General features: G+C 38.5%; 1 protein-coding gene across 3 annotated transcripts in view; it reads right to left on the reverse strand.

Annotated features, from left to right (window-relative positions):
* Positions 1 to 9,944: 9,944 nt before the first annotated feature.
* The window catches only part of LOC105248623 (putative GPI-anchored protein pfl2), a 42,433-nt gene continuing 32,890 nt past the window's right edge, over positions 9,945 to 19,487 (reverse strand). Inside the window, exons 4-8 of one of the 3 annotated variants that reach the window (XM_011253511.2) lie at positions 19,178 to 19,331; positions 19,034 to 19,081; positions 17,766 to 17,881; positions 13,108 to 17,503; positions 9,945 to 12,008 (exon numbers count right to left, since the gene is read on the reverse strand). In XM_011253511.2, the coding sequence (XP_011251813.1) occupies positions 11,725 to 12,008; positions 13,108 to 17,503; positions 17,766 to 17,881; positions 19,034 to 19,081; positions 19,178 to 19,331 (4,998 nt within the window). In that variant the 3' untranslated portion in view covers positions 9,945 to 11,724. The remainder of the gene's footprint in view (positions 12,009 to 13,107; positions 17,504 to 17,765; positions 17,882 to 19,033; positions 19,082 to 19,177; positions 19,332 to 19,487) is intronic. The other 2 variants (XM_025414198.1, XM_025414197.1) reach the window with 2 other exon arrangements.

The raw sequence follows: 19,487 nt of genomic DNA on the forward strand, positions 1-19,487 counted from the left end.
GGCACAAACGATATCAACGACGACAAACGGTACGCGTAACTCGGAACTTAACAAAAGGTGGAACGAAAACACGCTTGTGCAGCTCGTTTTTCGCTCCCTCTTTTCTGGAACGCCATGCAATCCCTTCTTATCAAGACAAGCCATTATTGATCCTGGCTCTATCCGGCTTAGGTACATTTTAACATAGTCTCAGAGAAGTTAGATCCGGCGACTTTAAACGCCGATTTTTCCATACTTCAAGTAGCGATGTAATTATATTATAGAGCTTCATCTCATGATGGTTCTTAATACTCTCATAAAATATATATAATCTTGTTCTATAGATTCTTTTATTAAAGTGACCATTCGCGTTTGAATTGCTATTCCATCAAAGCCCGCAATAAGACAGATATTTAAAGGTTAATGAGGGATGCTTCCTCAGTCGTGATGAAACGTAAGACTAATCGATGCAAACGCTCGCGCTTTTACTCTTAATAATAGTCATTTATTGCATACGTCGATGAATGCAGACTCGATTTTTCTTTAGCAGGTGCTTGATAGAATATTTAATCGCAGAGTTAGATAACATTGAAAAACCTTCTGGCAAAATTTATTTTTTATAATTATTAATAACACTTCGGATTCCAATTAAATCTTACAAAACAATTTAATTTCAGGTTTAGTTCGCTTTATTCTTCGTTTTTCTTATGATGTATCAATTTGATCAGCTTTCATGTTAGATATCATTAGTATAATTCGATTTTTATGTTTTATCTAAAAATATATGAACAAATTATTAAATTGTAAAACGAAAATATTTATAATGTAAAAATATGATTTTTTTTATCATGTCCAAAGCATGATTTAAAAAAAAAACTAAAATATGTTTCAAAATAAGAAATCTTATATGAATGCAATAAAAAAAGAAAGAAAGTATAGTTTTATTCATGAAATAAATGTTAAACAACGTAAATATAATTATTTATTCTTTTTATAAAATTTTTGAATAGTCACGTATTAATTTTGACTACGTTTACGCTAGAGATGTCTTTAAAGAAACCATAATGCATCACAAAAACTATACGAAAAATATTATTTGAAGACTTTAAAACTTAAAACTAAAGGAATAAAGAACCATATACGTAACTGCTGGCGACATCGATCAGCGATGATCCTCGAATGAGGAAAACATCTCATCGGCAGTTATGGAGGAGTGTGCGGGCTAATGGTCTTTTAATGACTATCATGTGGTTTGCTCAATTGCTTATTATCTGATCTGTTACATGGATCATTCATTCGCGATGAAACGTGAAAAATTCAATGGTGCGGGAACAAATCGTTCCGCTGGTAGTTAAGCGATTCGCGCGATCGCCGATCCGTAAGTTCATTTTCATTGGATTTGCGTTCGGTGCATGCAGATTACAAGAGGCACAAACGAACAGATTGCATCATATCGCGTAATGAACTTTCGGGTACATCAGAACCACGAATCGAACGATTATAGTCAAATTATACTTTGAGAAATGTAATCGGGGCAAACGTTCACCGTGACGATTTATCGGTACCGACGAGCAATCACAATCATGTGTTCGACTAAAAGTTTATACGTCCCGACGAAACACGATGATTGAAATGAAATAACGTCGAACTGAGTTTGCCTCGATTCTAGAACTGAAATAATGAAATGAACGTAAAATTTAATTGTGGGAATTGTAACATTCCATAAGAAAATTTCGTAAAATTAATATATTGAATATTATGCAACTTACGACCAAGTAGATTTTTGTAATGAGATTTACTTCGTATATTTATTTATTTTCGCATGCGTAACGCATTTATTTAAACGATGTAATTACGGCCGATGAAAAGCAAGATTCTGCGAATATTAATCGGGGATGATCGCCGCGGCTCATCTGGATATTATAAGATCACGAATTCATTACGAGTATCTGCACGCATGTACATATGTCGACGTGCACGATAAATCACTATTATTAAAAGTAAAAGGCAACGTTTATATCGACTAATCTTGCGGTTTTCGTTGCAACTAGGAAGACAGTTTTCATTAATGCTCGAATATTTGTGATTGAAAAACTTGAATAAAAGGAACGGTCGATAAAAAAAAAAACATTCTGAATAGGTAAATGAAGCAGTGAAATATTTTGAATATTTTTTTCTTTATTTTACTTTTAGAAAGCACAAAATATATAAAGAAGTTTTCAATAAACAAATCTACTTTTAAAAATCAATTTTATGCATGTGTATATGATTCATCTATTATATTTCATAATTCCTTTATGATTAAGTTTATAAATTCTATTTTTTCATTTTTTTCTATGAGAATTACAAGTTAATTCAACAAAAAATCTTGAATAAGAATATTATTTAAAATAAATAATAAAGAATTTAAAGAAAATCCGATAACGCTTTCATGTACGTATCTTTACGTATACTTTTTGTACAAATTTTCTCAATCACAAACTCTATTATTTTCGCGATGATTGGATATCGATTATTACAACATTGCCATACTTTACAAAAATTTTGTAGACGAAAGATGGAAAGTCAGAAGGGGAATTGCAATCTTGATTTTTTCAAAAACTGCAGACATTTTTTTTCGTCCAACAGGCCAGGCGTATGTTGCATACATCGCACGATTGCGTAGTCGCGCGTCATATTGCCGCCGATCGTCATTAAGGAACAAAAGGCTCGTAAAAGACGCGAGAGATCCTGATACCCGAGGCGCATAAAATAAATTCCTCTATGTATCGCGCGAATCGTTCTTAATGGCAAACCTGTCTTATAGGAACGGAGATGTACGGCAACGCGAACGCCCGACAGCGATCAATCGACATGCTCTCGGATACGGTAATAACCCGCCGTATGCTGTGCCCTGAGCTCCTCCGCGTACAGTGCAAACATATGATTTCACTTTTCCCCAGGGGTTACGACAACGGGAATTATCGATTATCGTGGCGCGCTCGGCGTTATGACGTTCGAATTCCATAATATAGAAATGGGACTTAGTTGATGAGAGAAATTCTAAGCTGTGCGATTGCATTAGTGCGATGATATAAGTATTTTTTTTATTTATTTCTTAATCCTGTCTTCGGCTTTGCATGATTTTCAGTTTTATATTTATTTTGTGTAGTATAAATAGAATTTATTATAAAATGTCTACAATCGAAACGTCTGAAGGTATCTAAAATAAAATGAGATTATCATAAAATAAATTGCAAGAATGGAATAATAATAGTATTAAACTTAGCATACTTAAAATTATTTTAGTTTTTTAAATTAATTTTTTAAAATTACAGTTATATAAAAACAGACATAGCATTAATGTGTAAATAAATAAACAAAAAAGCAACATAAAATACATATAAAAATAAAAAATATAAATTAAATCGAAATAATTTTAGTTGTGATTCTAGTTCCTTAAAATTAGAATTAAAGTTAAAATTGAAACAACTTGAATTTTTTAGTGTATTAAAAATATAATAATTTAAAATAAAAAATCTAAAATTGAATGCAAAAGTTGAAACCAACTTTAAAATCAAAATAAAAAAGTCATAAATCAAACAATAGATGATATAAATATAATCCATCATCGAATTAGTTATAGTCAATTATCTCGCGTGATACTTTTTGTTATCCACGAATAATCCATCAGGATTATTTCGCGATACTTACGGTTGACGAGAGTAAAAATTTGAAGTGCATTTTTTTTTTCGGTGTAGAGACGCGCGTCAGTAGCTGCGAATAATCGCTAATAAACTTGATGAATAGACACGCGCTTTGCCGAGAAATGTATCCCGTAACAAATGATACGGTAGCGGCGTAAATCGCGTGAACGTCGTGTACAACGTCACACCATAAGATTAACCGAGGATCTTAAATCATTGTGATTGCGTGTGCGTTCTGTGGACCTATTATACTTATCTTTTCATACATCTAACTTCTCCAAACTTAAGTGTGTTCTGTAGAGAAGGAACTAGAAAGTCCGCATTGTGCCTCGATTAGATTCCTTAATGAATATTTGCAATTCGTCCTTATAGTTGAAATTAAATTCCAGGTTTATCACATTCGTATGCAAATTCTAAATTTCAATTAGATGCTTTCTTGGCGTCCGAATGTCAAACTTTTATTGAAGTATAAAATCAATTGAGAAAAGCAGAATATATTTTTCTATTTTCTCTAGAGAGGCTCAACTTTCCAGCAAACATAAATAAAAATAAAAACTTCCCTTATATAGACTATGTAAAAATATACCTGTTCCTGAAAAGAGAAAAGATATCTACATTTTAATTAATCCGCGCGAGAAAGCTAATTAACCCATTTTCGTTATAATGAATGAAATGCTACCTCATCCCTGAAGCACGTATTATGAATGACGAAATTATTTATTTCTTATAGCAGCTATACCATGCGTAAAATAAATAATTACAGGTTGATCGAGAGATCTTCCAGGGATCCTCGTCTCGTTATCCTCCGACACCCCTTGATGACGGCTCGCGCCTAGACGAGACACGCATGACTGCTCCCTATCGCCACAACAAAGACTCTCCCCGATATTATTATCGGATAATCTGATCGCGCGATTCATCCTCTCCTCTTGCGAGCGCGCGCGAACAGTTGACATACTTTCCATTAAAGCGGTGCGGTCGCGGATGTACCTGGCTTCTCTGCCTCTCGGAGATAAACCAGAGAGGAGGATTCAGTCGGCATGCATCCGCGAGGAGACGGGATCGTAAAGCTAACGAGCGATCCACGATGGAATGCAGAGGAATTGGGGGAGAAAGTCTCGCGCGCGGTGCTTCACCGACCGTAATAGACCTCTATTTTAGAGATGGACCGCGGCTCGTTCGTTAGAGTCGACGGATGCAACCTCGGCGACTAGTCTTCGCGAGAGATGTAACCTCCTCCATTTTGACGGCTTCAGCGGACATCGCGAGGATGATCGATGGGGGTAACGCCGGGATCGCCGCATGTCGTTGTTCGCATAAATTATGACGCGGAGAATAATGCCACGGGATGTGCACAGGAGGATTTTTCTGCTTCTTCTTAATCATTCCGAAGAGAAAGGAACGATGTTTGCTCTTCCGGCCGGATCGGCGGCCTTTTAATTTCATTGTTGAAATAAAGCCGGTCTTGATTGATTTCTCGACGAGAATAGCGGGACTTTTTATTTGATTACTGAGGTGAGAAGAATTGTTCAATTGCATGGAATTATAGAAATTATAGCAATACGCTTTTCTGATTTTCAATTGGAGAACAGTATTGAGTTAAAAAGCCGAGTATCATTTATAAAGTAAGAGCTTAAATCGAAAAATAGGATCTTCGAGACTTAATTTAAAAGTTCAATTGTCTTCATATTTTTATCTTTATACAAATTATATATTAATTGATAATTTAAACATCATTTATTTTAAAGAATAAAATATCCTTTCCTCCCCCACAATAATAAAAGAGATTATGTGTATTCTAATTATTTATATATATTTTTCTACAGTTACAAATTCTTCGTTTTTTTCAACAATTCGTCATTACATTATTCGTTCGTTATAATAACTTTCTCCGTTGATTTGTATTGAGCAAAACCGCATTCCAATTGTTTCCCATGTGTTAAAAGACGTGAATGCCCAACCCTGGACGATCGTATGCCAAGAATGATACAGACGCGTATTCGGCACTAAATACACATATAAAGAACATCTTTATATGAGAAATAATTCGTTCATAAGAGATATAATCAAGAAGTCGAGAATGCTCTCTAACGTACTAGAATAGATTCACTTTACCTCTCGATACGTAAAGTAGACGAAGAAGAATCATTTGGCATTTGCGTTCGACGAAAGTGATCGAGGAAGAGTGATTCTGGGATTACGATTTAATTGCTCGTCTTGCGCTATTACTTCAATCGTGCCCCTACTATTATTTCTTTTTCTTTTCTCTATCTCAGGATCGCTCGAGATTCGGTAACACACTGTCATCAGTAGTAAAAAGAAGCAGTGATCCGAATCGGTATGCATATGCGGTGAAAGCGTTGGTCGGAGAAATGGCACGCGGTCCATCGCAAAATATACCTTTTGGGCGCATGTAATTGAGCTTTCGTGTTATCATCATTAATGTTTGGATGTGTGCTTTTATCCCAGTTATATAAATGCGCGCGGAAAATTTATTTTGTGCAACTCCGTCATACATAGACACTTAAGGCTCATTTTAACCGTCGTAATAATTTACGAAGTGGCATGTGCGCACGTAGACTTTTAATGGCTGCATATTTTAATGATTGCTAAGAGGAAAGAAAATATCTTGTTACGAATTTTAATTCGATTTTTTTTAGAGAGAATTAAAACAATTAATGCAATTTGCTGCGGCAATTTTTTAACAAATTTAATGATGGCACCTCGCTAAATAAAACTCTACTTAAAAGCTAGTAATATAATCTCTATAATCAACAGGAATGTAAATCATAATCCTTGATTCTAAAAAACATTGTATCTTTAACTGTAATAGCTGGTTAATAGCTTTAACCTTTTAATCTTCTTAACACGCGATGAATGCAAAGAACACGAATGTGCTAAATGAAAAATTATTCAAGCTTTATTAAGAAGGATACATGTACATGCTATGTCCACCGTAGATAAAAATTGGATTCAAAAAATTCTTTACATAAATTACTTTCTCTTTCACATATGCTTCCTCTTTTCCTTTTTATCGAAAAACGTATCTAAGAACGATATTTTCTGCATTTATGAATAGCGTAAACAACGATATAACTGTCAATGCTCCTCGCACGATTATCATATAAATATGTGCGTTTATATAAGTATATCGATGAACATACGCACAATTTTAATATGAATCGTTTATTCTGTGTCAAGCTTCCGCACGAGGCACAGAATAAACGATTCATATCGAAACAATAATCCACTCGTCACTCGACATTACAAACCGACCAATAAATACTCGTAAAACTAAAAAGCGTTAATTGAGCTCCGGCAATTGGCCAATACGCCGTAATCTAACCGCGTACTCTGCAGGGTATATCGTGGTCGATTGCATCAACGACGACCTTTTACCGCCTCACCAGTAGAGCGCGAAGATAATTGTACGGGAGATCCACGTTTGGAATCGGACCGGCCTCGATCTCAGATGTCCCGCATGGGCTATGAAAATCGTCTGAAAGTCATCCGAATGTTGGAAAAACCTGCCGAGAAAGATTTATTTAAGCCCTTTTTATGTAAAACAATTACATTTAATTGTCTACTTTTGTAAAAAAGAATAAATTATGTGAAATAAGAATCTATTGTAAAATAAGAAGAAGGAGCTTCCTGATTATTGCACTAGTATTTAAAATAATGCTAAGTAAAAATTAAAACTTGTGAGAAGAAATTTTCCAAAAAAATAGGTATCTAATAATAAAATTGTATTTTTACAATTAAAACAATTATTGAAACAATTAGAGAGAGAATTCGCATGAACTATAAATATTGCAAAAAGCATGCATATTTATTACTGGTACATAATCAAATCCTTACGCAATTTTTGTCCAGAAAAGGACTAGGTCAGTGTATAATGTTAGACGAGCGAAAGAATCAACATCTTTCATTCCAAAAGAAATAAATAATTCTGACCTTTTTTATCCCGCCAGTGAATTTCCAAATCAGTCGCTCTTACGACAGATTATATATCGATCTAGTTCTGCTCATTTTATACGCAGTTTTTTTTCACAGGTTTCAAAGAAGGATCAGTGTGTTTGTGATTCGCCGTCACTAGCATTCGCACATGTTCACACGGTGTTACCGTCCATTACGCAAAATTGCTATTCCGATAGTGACTATCATTACTTCATATTTGAATCTTGCGTGGTATTTGAACGTACTCGGTCTTAAAGCGTTATTTTACGTACATTTGTGAATGTTGGAAAATAATGCTTATCTATCCTTTGCAAATTTTTAACGATAATTTTGACAGGCTGTGATTATGTAAATAAATCTCTCGTTAATACGATAACGTATTCATATTTTTGAATCTTGTGGAAAGATAGATTTTCATAAAAGCTAAGAGAAGTATTACATATAGGAAGTGGCGACAGAAAGTGAAGCTGAAGTTCTGAGAGATATCTTGAATATTACATCATAATTATTCATTATATCATTACACATAAATATTACATTTTTATGAATGAACACGATGCTCGCTCAAGCATAATTACGTTTCCAGATGGTTTTGTTTACGTTTGCGGAAAAAGCAAGATGTTCCAAGGGAGAAGGCAAGAATCTTCTTCCTGCCTCTTGTAATTCTTCATTCGGATACCAATCTCCGGACATTAATTTGAATATCTTGCGTCGAGGCGGCGAATCGGTCTCGGTCTTGCTGAAGGCGGATGTCCTTTCGCATTGCAAGGCAAAAGTTGCGCCACAGGATATATACCTGAATTCAAAAGATTCCATGTCTTAAAAGTTGGCCAACTTAAATTCGTTTATAATCACGTTTTGACTATTTTATTCAAATCACTTTTTATCCAAAAATCTCTGAAATTTTTAAATAATTATTTTTGTGGAAGATAACTGGGAATCTGTTTCTGGAATATTTTTGAAGGAATATTTAGAGGAATGGCTTGATTATATTATCTTATTTTTAAAATATTTAAAAAGATTTACTAAACTATAATTATCTATCATCCGTATGACTTTAAATAAGAAAAGTTATGTAAGATAATCCAACATAAAAATATAACACGAACTATTTCTGCTTGTCTTGATTTCACCATTTGATTTTACCATTTATTGTTGGAAAGTTCGCGATCTGTCGCTTCTGGCGAGTTATTGAAGCGATCGAAAACGATGCGGAAAATTATAATCTTTAGAATAATCTTGTAACATTTTATAGAAAAAAACTGGCATTCTATTTGCAATGATTTGATTTCAACGAAATACACACATCTAGAAATTTTAATCAGTCATTTGCAATGACCTTCGACCCGGCTGCGATTTCGCACGATATTTCACTTACCTCGTCTCTTCGTTAAATCGGTCGAAATGATACCAACTCTCTCAGGCGTTTTATGACGCGTTACGGAAATCTCTTTGCGACTCTTTTACGATGTTGTTAGATTCTATCGATTGCGGAATACACATTAAATTATTTTTAAATTCAATGCTGAAGTGTCTCCTATTATCTAACTCAATTCCAAACATCTCCGATCATCTATTAGTATTCGCAAAATTGTGAAACTTCTGCAAATAAACACATGTCTGTGCATATGTATACAAATAACCGGATGTAAAAGAGGATGTATGACAAGGCAGGACAAAGAGGAAAGATCTCTTCTCTCCTTTCGACGTTTGTGCAATTGTCAAGGATCATGGTCGTTTCTTTCGAGGACCCTCTCGCAAAAACATTAATGGCCTTCATTAGTCTGCGTTTCTGAATTATTAGCATTCTCGTGTTGACATTTCTACAACGATTTATATATTTAAGGCGCAAATGATTTCCTAAAGAGTTTAATTACTTCGGTATTTTAGTTCATTAATGATGTTTTCCTTATCACAAGCAGCGAATTTAAATTTATGTCACATATTTCACCAAAAACATCAAAATTTTTAATCAAAGATATTATAAAAAATTGCTAAAATATAATATTAAAATATTCAGTCATATTTTATGAATCAATTAAATCTCAATTAAAAGTCTATTAAAAATTCTATCTTTAAATTTTCAAAGTACACAAATATCAAAAGTAAATATAACATTTATTATAATTGAATTAGGATCAAACGACATATTTTGCACATTTATTACAATTTTAACGCAATAAATATAGCATGTGCACTTTTTTAAGAACGATGTTGGTAATGAACTGTGACGCGGTTTCATGTAGAATGTGAAGAGTGTAAATAAAGAAATGTGTATAAAAGAAGTATCAATAAAAGTATTATAAGAGGAACATTTGACAGGCAAAACACAGGTAAACAAAACCCTGTATATTTATTCACATACTGTACAAAGGTATATTACATAAAGTCGATACGGCTACAAGTCGCTAAAAGTCGCGGTACTTAAATAATGACCTAGAAATCCCGTTTGGACATTTCGGGATCGCGACGAAGGAGCATCGCCGATCTCGAAATGCCCAGACGAAAGAGAACGTTACCAACACCGTAATTTCATGAAAGATACAAGTAGCTTACTGTTAATCGGGACATAGGAATCGCGATAGAAGTCGCGAAGATATAGAATAAATAATTTGGCGAATCCGCGCCACTGTGGATGCTGGGCGGATCCTCTTCCGGGAGTCTTTTCATAATACTGAACGTAACAACAGTTCGACAGCGGTTTTTCCGGGACGACGGAGGGTTCGTACGACACAACCCGTGAATATCAATTTAATTCCACTGATGGGAATTAATACGGTATCTGAGAGCTGACGCGAATTTCAGAGGAGGACCTGGGATTGGAAAGATACGCGAGGAAAGGGCGAAATTGTGTCACGTCTAGAGTCAAACCGGTACGAATAACCATAAGCGTACGGTGCAATTCACGTTCCATCACACATTCCGCCAATTTCGTGCTATTTAACAAACACGAATAGCAATTTGATATACTTGGCAATATTATGAGAAGAACGAAGCGGATGAGTCATACAAATCCCTTTATGCTGGTATGCACATTCACTGTTTTACACGAGTAATTTCGAGTATAATAACCACTTTGTATGTCTCTCTCGTGTTGTAGACATCAACAATCAAATTCAATTATTTATTCCAAATATGACAGGATCGAGCAGACTTAAATGGAAGGATTACATAAATTTTCGTCAAATTGTTTGTCAATGAAATAAAAAAAAAATCTTTATCTCTCATTAAAATTTTTTATTAATTCTTTATTAAATTATTTCATTTGATAACGAGAGAGTTAAATTGAATATTCATACACGATAGCATTCACGCAAAAGTCATTGAACAGGAAGGACGAAGAGTATGGCAGGCATTTTTTGCAAGTAACAGTTACCGATATTTCAAGGCGATCGATGTTTTATTCTTAATAAAAGAGACGGCGAGAACAAATACATAATCTCAACTTGTCGGACTACAACCGGTTAATTATTATACCGCGATATTATCGATCGATGATCGATCGGGACTCCGCATATTAACCGATACGAGTTACATTCGATCGCGGGTACCAAGCAGCCGTTTACAGATTACATTTTGAGAAAACCGGTTGTTACATGACCTACTTAATATCCGCGAGCGCGGGTGTCAATCTCGGCCCCAAGTTAAATCGAACTTCGCTGTCGTAATTATCGATCCGAGACTAAAGATACCGAAACTTTAGCTCGAATCTAATTTCTAAAAATCAAGCGTAGTAAGTATATATCAAGCATTGTAATAGAACAAGAATTTCTCTTCTCAAAAAATAGCAAAATCAACGATAATCACACGTTGCAAATTGATAAGAAGCACGATATCATCGTGTCTCTCAAGGAAACATTCGTACGTCAGATTTTTCTTTATCATGTCGATTCATGGGCCGAGATCAAAACCGATTGACCGAGTTCGTGCTCTACGAACCCTCCTCGAATTTAGGCTAGACGGGATAACGCGATGACAGCAACGATCTACTTCGAGATACGTATCGACAGATGGATCGTCTTCTAATACTCCAGCGAGATATTCATCTCGCGAGTCTTCCGACGCGCGCGTAGTTCCGATCGGTCGTCGATTGTGTGATCCCTCAGCCCCACTTGGCTGCTATCGTGTAGAGCGACCTGAGGAGCTCGAGTGCTCGGTTGTCGGACACGATGGTCTCGTCCTCCGCTAAGGAATTGTTTGCGTCCGTCTGAACAACATCGTCCGATCTTCTAGCAAAACTGTGGACACTCTCCGTGGTCGTTCGGAATCTCCGTCCAGTTTTACTACGGAAGGTGGTGATGGATGGTGCGGATGGCGTTGGTCTCACGGACGACGCTCGTGGAGCCTTCGTCGTGGAGTTTGATAAAATGACCGCTCGTGTCTTTCCTGTAAACAGAACGTAAAAATAGAATCCATTTTAAGTTACTAAAGTAGAAAGAGATAAATTGATATATTACAAAAATGTGAAAGTTATGGTGAAAATAAAAAATATTATATTGTGAGTAAAAGCGCAATTTTCTAAACAAAATTACTTAATAAAATAATATTTCACAAGCAAAAAGGCTTTATTGAAATATTAACAAAGAAAGGATAGCACAAAAATCATAATAAAAGAAAAAGCGCAATTTTCTAAACAAAATTACTATTGATGAAATAATATTTCACAAGCAAAAAGGTTTTATTGAAATATTAATAAAGAAAGGATAGCACAAAAATCATAATAAAAGAAAAAGCGCAATTTTCTAAACAAAATTACTATTAATGAAATAATATTTCACAAGCAAAAAGGTTTTATTGAAATATTAATAAAGAAAGGATAGCACAAAAATCATAATAAAAGAAAATGGTAGACTCTTTTTATCTTAATATTAAATTTCGCAATCTTTTTATTATAAAATTAATAAAATCTTGTTTTATAAGCGAAATTTTAAAGACAGTAATAAAAAATAGCAGTAAATTCTTTATATTTTGATATTCTAATATTAATTTTCATCTTTTCCAAGCATTCTATTGTATTCTTACATTAATATTCTATCAAAGTTATCGAAAGACATTTATTATGTTGAAAACTCTATTCATCAATAAGATAATAATAAAGAGATTATATGATTAATAATATTTCAGTTTCCTACAAGTTTTAATTAATTGTAAAATTTGCGGTATAATAATAAATATATATTTATCGATATAATAATGAATATATATTTATTATATCGGTTTAATAATGAATATATATTTATTATATTGGTATAATAATGAATATATATTTAATTATGAATATATATTGGTATAATAATGAATATATATATCAGTATAATAATAAATATATATTTATTATATGTCAGTGTTTATTATATGTCAGTTATTATATATCAGTGTTTACGCAAATAAAACATTATTGTTGCTAGTAGAAAATGTTGCCGGGAATTAAAATAGAAATTTGATAACATTCTAAATGATCATTAATGAATGTAGTATAACGTACCACTAGGAAGATTAAGTTTGCTGATACCGGCGACGATCTCTCGCGATTCTTCGGAACTAAACTCGTTAACTGGCAATCTTAGAAGAGCATCTAACAGCTGTTCTTTCTGCTGCTCCGTCGTCTTGTTTCTAGGTCCATTGCAATGGCTTATCAGCAACAGCACGAGCTGCCTCACCGTTTCATTATTATCGGCCTGCTTCATCACTCGCATTAGCGTGTTGGAACTCGTCTCGTTCAGTTTCCCGAACATCTCCTGCGCCTTGATCACCTCGTTCTCGGTGGTATTCAACGCATTCGTCGGGAACGGCAGTAAAGTGGACGCTCGATTGTCTCGAGAAACGGAATTAGTCGTCACCGAGGACGTTATTGTGGTCGTGATGCTGGATCGTGTCGTGATGATCGGCGTCGGAGTCGCTGTGTTCTCCGCGGTAAAAGTCGTCGGAAGCAGAGTGAACGTTATCGGCGAATCGTTGCCATTCGTCGCCCATTGCCAGGGACTAGGGGTACTAGTGGTAGTCCGTTCTTCCGTCGTCCCGTCGAGGTCTACTTCGGTGAACGACGTCGGGGATCTGGTGGTAGTCGCTGCCGTGCGTTCCGATTCCCCCTCGATGGTGTTGTCGGTAGTGGGCGATCTAGCAATGTCCACACTCGATTGTAGACCGTGATTGATGTGTTGAGGATCCACGAACACCGTCGTCTCCCACAACTGGGTGACCATGGGCGAAGAGGTCCAGTGATCGTTGTTCAGCGAACTGGGCTGCCTGGTGGACGACGTGCTGGACGACGATGATTTGCCGGAGGTAGCGCGAGTAACGGTAGCAGTATACGGAATGACATCGCCGACGGTCGCGGTGATCGGATCTAGTGTCCCGACGTTGTCTCGGATCGTCGTTGCTGCCGTTGTTGACGGATTTTCCACGGGCTTATGAGTACCTTCCGCGCGGTTGCCCTCTATACGATTGTAGCTGTTCCTGTACTTGATATACGAGCTGCGAGCCGTGACCAGAGACTCGGGACTGGTCTTCCGATCTTCGGGCAGCATCGTGGTCGAATCATAATAACGTATCCTGAAAGGCTGAACGGTAGTGCTAGGTGTATCGTAGGAAGGCTTGCTCCTGGACAAAGGTGTCGTCGAATGTATCTGATTAGGCACGATGCTATTGGACACCTCGAAAACCTTCACATTACCAAAGCGCTGGTAGTGAGGCGGCGTTAGGTTTTGGACAGGTTTATCGCTAGCCGAACCTCTGGACGAGATCGTTCCTGAGGGCTGGAAAGACGCCAGCGTCGACGACGACACGTAATTACTTATAGGCGTAGCGCTCTTGGGCTTGACGTTCTTGCCGTATGGCTGGAAGGTTCTCGCTGTATTATTGCGAGAGTTGCTGATCTTATCTCGATTTCCGTCTTCATCCAACGGGAAATAATTATCGTAAACCGGCGACAGATCAGTCGAATCTCTCGTGTCGCTGTCGTAATTGTTAATGTCGCCTGTAGTGGTGGTGAAAGCGCGATTGACTTCAAAGGCGAACGTGTTGCCACTCTGCGTCGACGATTCCATATAATCTTCCGAGTCACGCGATGAAGTGCCAGGTGGTAACAACGTCGTACTCGGATAGTAGATCGGTCTGCGCGTCTCACTCGTTGAATAATATTCTTCGTAGGGCGTCGTGTAATAAGTCAAGTACGATCTATCGGTGGTCGTGGGCGGTTGCGAAGTGGTTGGAAATACGGTAGACGGTTTGCGCCTCCTGGATGCATCCGTGTCATCCGAAAAGTCCAGGACCTCATCCTTCTCTTTGGTCACCGACGAGTACTCCTCTGCTGTGGTCGGATACAATGTCGTCTCATATTGACCGTCGTCGAGTGTCGTCGTCGGAGGTTGCGTGGGCCTAATCTCCGTGAGCACTTTTTTAAAAGTGTCTGGATCCTGCAAGTATGCCGACAAAGCGTGAGTGAAGACCTGGGCCAGCTCGCGCAATTTAGTATTATTCGATCTCTTCGCGCCGTTCACTGGACCTTCGCTCTGCTCGATGTCGAGATCATCGTCCTCGTCATTGATCTCGCTGGCGACATTATCGATCTCTGCCGCGAATTCGGCGATCGTAGCGTTTCCCTCGAGGGCATTGTTCAGATTGAACAGCTCGGCGTACGACGCGATGGTGTGCTGCGTGAGAATGTTGATGGGTAACTCGACAGACGCGTTGCGCGAATAATCGTCTTCTCTGCCATCTTGATGCTCGACGCTCGCGATGGACTCGACTGTCTCGTTCAAGTCAAGATTGTCACTAGCTGTGGCAAAGTACAGGGCTAACGAATGTAAGGTAGACGGCCCGGGCGGGAGGGGCGCGCTTCGATCGGATCCACTCTTCTTGATCTCGCTCAGACTATTCGCGTTGTTCTCCAAACCCTGAAGAGAATGCAACATGCTAAGCGCGTGTTCCCGTTCGGTGTAAGGCCTGTCTTCCAAAGTCGTTGGTCGCTTGCTACTCGCCTCAGGCAGATAAGTCGCTCTGTCTCTAGGCTTGCTCGTTACTGGAGACGAAGACTTCATCTTGGGCAAAAGATTGCTCGCCGTTATGCGATAATTGGTCAAGGTAGAGCTGTAAGTCGGCACGGTAGCCGACGGTTTCGGCGTCGGAGTCGTGGTCATCGTCGAGTAAACGTAATTCTTGGTGAACGGTATGTAAGGACCTAAGGTAGACAGTACTTTCCCTTGTTTGTAAGTGAAACTCGTGTCATAGGGACTCAAGGTCTTACTAGTGGATCCGATCGGCTGATAAACGTTCGTACTTTTCCATGGCTTCTCGGTCGAACTGATCGAGTTTTGCCGGAAGCTCTGCGAAGACGCGCGCCAGGGATCCCTCGTTGTGCTTTTAGTCTCGATATCCGCTATGTTATTTTCGCTTTGATAATTGGACCGAGTCGTCCCACTGCGATTCTCTTCGTGGTTCACGGTCGACGTGACATTAACCGGTACATTGTGTCGATAGCTTTCTGTATTTAAATACGGACGCGTTGTCGCGTAAGAAGCTGTGTCGCGATCGGTGTCCCTCTGATTGGTTACTCTATGAGCAACGTACTGCTGATTTTGATGATTTCCAGCGAGCGGTGGCACCCTCCCTATCGCGGCAGGAGTTTGCAGATCGTTTCGCGTAGCATAAGACTCCGTGGTCGAATATTCATCTACAGAAGACGACGTGACAGTCGCGGTGTTGGCGTAAACGGTAGTTTCCGGAGTATCGTCTTGTCCGTAGTAGGAAGTGCTGTAGAAGGACGTCTCGGTGGTGGGCGTGTATTGCAAAGTTGTTTCATAAGGCGGCAATGTCGTTGCCTTGGGTTTATAAACGGGAGCGAATGTGGGTCCCGGGAATGAAGGTGCGTTCGTCTTCGGCGTGAAAGACACCGTTTCTGCCTCCTGGTTTCTCTCCGGCGTCAAAGTGGTCGTCTCCTGATCGCGATAATCGATCGTAGTTGAATGATCCTGATAATCAAAGGAATGATAATAGAACTGCCGATTGCTCTCGGATCTGCCCGAGTTGAAGCGATTTCCCCGATTCGACACGAATGCGGCGCTTTCCGCAAACTGCTGATATTCCTTCGGAGGTGCCGCGGTCGTCGTTCGGAAGGTCGTCGTTTCCATATAAATCGGCGTAGACTTCTGCGATTGATTGGAGCCGAGCAAATTGTTTCGCGTCGACGGACGTGACTTCGTACCTCTAAATCCTGGCTTCTCGTTGTTGAGCGGCGTATTTTGATCCGGCCGGTAATCCTGCGAATTACTCTGGTAATTCTGTCGAGTATCCTGGAACTTATTCCCCTGCTCGTAGTTGAATTTATTGTCTCCTTGCGTGTTCACCAGCTGATTTCTCTGCCTATTGTTCGTCGAATAATTCGAGCCACCGTCGTGATACTGTCGTTGTTTCGGTTGCTGATTGAAATTCTCGGGTGTTTGACTCGTTTTCTCGTTAGTTCGTAGTGCATTCGCGTTGTTTTCCTGGAAATAACGACCGGAATCTCGATTGTTGTTCGATTTGAAGTGCTGGGCGGACTTGAATTCCTGCTTCGCCGGAATTTGATTCTGATTGACGGGAGATTGGCCGTATGGATTCATTCTGCCGTTTTGCTTGCCGTCGTAATCGACGTTTTGAGCCTCGTAGTAATCCGCGTTATCCTGCTGTTCTACTGGACGATGATACTCAGATTTCATCTTCCTCGCGTCCGCACGTTTCTTCTCCTCCTCGGCCAATTGTTCGGCGCTTTGCTCGTACAGTTCCGTGGACTTGCTGCAGTCCACTTTGAACCACCAGTCGCATATAAGTTGCGACTGTTGAAAGATGGTACCATTGGGACACAAGAACGAGATCTTTCGTCCATTGTCGCAGATGTGGAATACCTGAAATTAGCATCAATATTATGCCTCTCATTAACTAAATAAACTACTATAAAAATAATTCGAGTGACAAAGAAAAGACAGAGAAATTTTCAATCTTTTTTATTTTTTTAAATTTGATTACTTTTTATTATTTATTTATGTCATTTTTCTGTAAGTATCCTTTACAATTATCCAAGTTTCAGATCCGTGAGCGCATCTCTAGGAAAGTTTTGATCAAACTATTTATCTTGTAAGCGAGATACACAATATCGATGCCACTTACCTGGCAATTTGTCTCTAAATCCGCGTAATATCCCCCTCTTAGACCGCGACAGCTGAATGAAGTGGCTGGGATCGACGTGAGAGCTGGATAATCCACCCCGGGCTGTCCTGTCACGTCTGAGTACAAAATGGAGCGTTATTAAATTTTATAACGCTTAGTGTTATCAAAGCGCACACGGTTCTCCCAGTCCGCGTTTTCGTGAACGTGCTTCCAAAGTATGAATATTGCGATGTAATCAGTTGTGCTTTCACGAGCCATGCGAGCTCGTGTCATCGATTTTTCCGCAAAATTCAACCGCGGAACGAGAACTTTGAAGCGATATAGATTGTGTATTAAAATTCGCATCACGGCACTTCTGTGAAGGATGATAAATGAGCGATAGATTACCTGTCGTGTGGCGTCATACATGCGAAAATATTTTTGAAATTTAATTTATCGGACGATAACAGTGCGATTACGTCACGGTTTTGGAGAAACAGCAAATCGACCGAAGAATAGCCGCACGAAGTCTTAGAAAGTCTGTCACTTTGGCGGAAAGTCACGAAGCGTCCTAAGCACAATTGTCGTAAAACGAAAAATTGCACCTCGTGGGAAAGCAGAAACGCAGTCCGATCGTCCCGAGATATTCGCACGCACTCAATGACTTTCGCTTACACGGCCTTACGTAATATCTGACGCTTCGGTGAGATGGTTAGAAGCGACGCGCAGGCATCGGATGCTCTCGTTTCCCTTTTGCGGAATATTTCAAATCTAGCCGAACAAGCCTTCGATAAATTTACAGTAAATATCTGCATAAATGCATCCCTTGCAGAAGCGCACCAAGCATTTACATGTATGTACGTTATGTTTACGTGCAGAAAACAAATATACAACATGATGCAAATGTATACATGAGAAAAGATAACATGCGAAACGCCATAGAATGAAAAAAATGGAATAAACAAATATTAATTTTATGCTTGGATAAAAGATATGACCAAAGATGTATGATATTTATTCATAACTTTTTATCCATATTTATGATCTACGCTCGTAATTTACGATTTTACCCGAAACTCTGCAATTAGTAAGCAATTAATAAGCGCGGAACAAAGTAGATAAATTACAATATTACACATCGCGCGTTTTAAAATATTCTAAAATTATTTTAAAAACGCAGAATTTAAACAATTGATTTTATAAGTGATAGAAAGGAAGAATCTCGTGCTTGAATAGATGCATCAGAAAGATGAAGCATGCAGGGCAAAGCACGTTCAAGATAATAATACCCGCTCCTTTGAGCCACTCCTTGAGAAGGTCCTCGTTACCGAAGAAGACTGGCAATGGAAGAAAAAGCGAGTCGCTTTAGTCAGGTCGGAAAAGAAAATATTAGCGATGTAGTCTCGAGGTTAGTAGGATAGCTCTGAGAGAACCTTGGTAAACTTGGTACTCGCCGTTCTTCTCGGGCGCCAGCCTTTTCACGATTTTCTTCAGCGCTTCGACGTCTTCCTCGGATGCCTCGAGACTCGACAGGTCCAATTCCGTGAGGAACTCTGGTAGTCTCGCATGCTCGACATCTCGCGATGCCTGCAAGGCAATACACTCTTAGAAAGTAAAACTACTTGCAGAAAAGCACTCGAGTTTCATACGGCGAATTTCTCGGAAAGTGTGTTACTTTCAAAACTCGAATTGTAATTTCTCATTGTATTACATCTCTTCCGATCCCTGCGTTTCTTTAAATAT

Source organism: Camponotus floridanus, unplaced genomic scaffold (assembly GCF_003227725.1).
Source record: "Camponotus floridanus strain SB8 unplaced genomic scaffold, Cflo_v7.5 scaffold111, whole genome shotgun sequence".
NCBI classification, from domain to species: Eukaryota; Metazoa; Arthropoda; class Insecta; order Hymenoptera; family Formicidae; genus Camponotus; species Camponotus floridanus.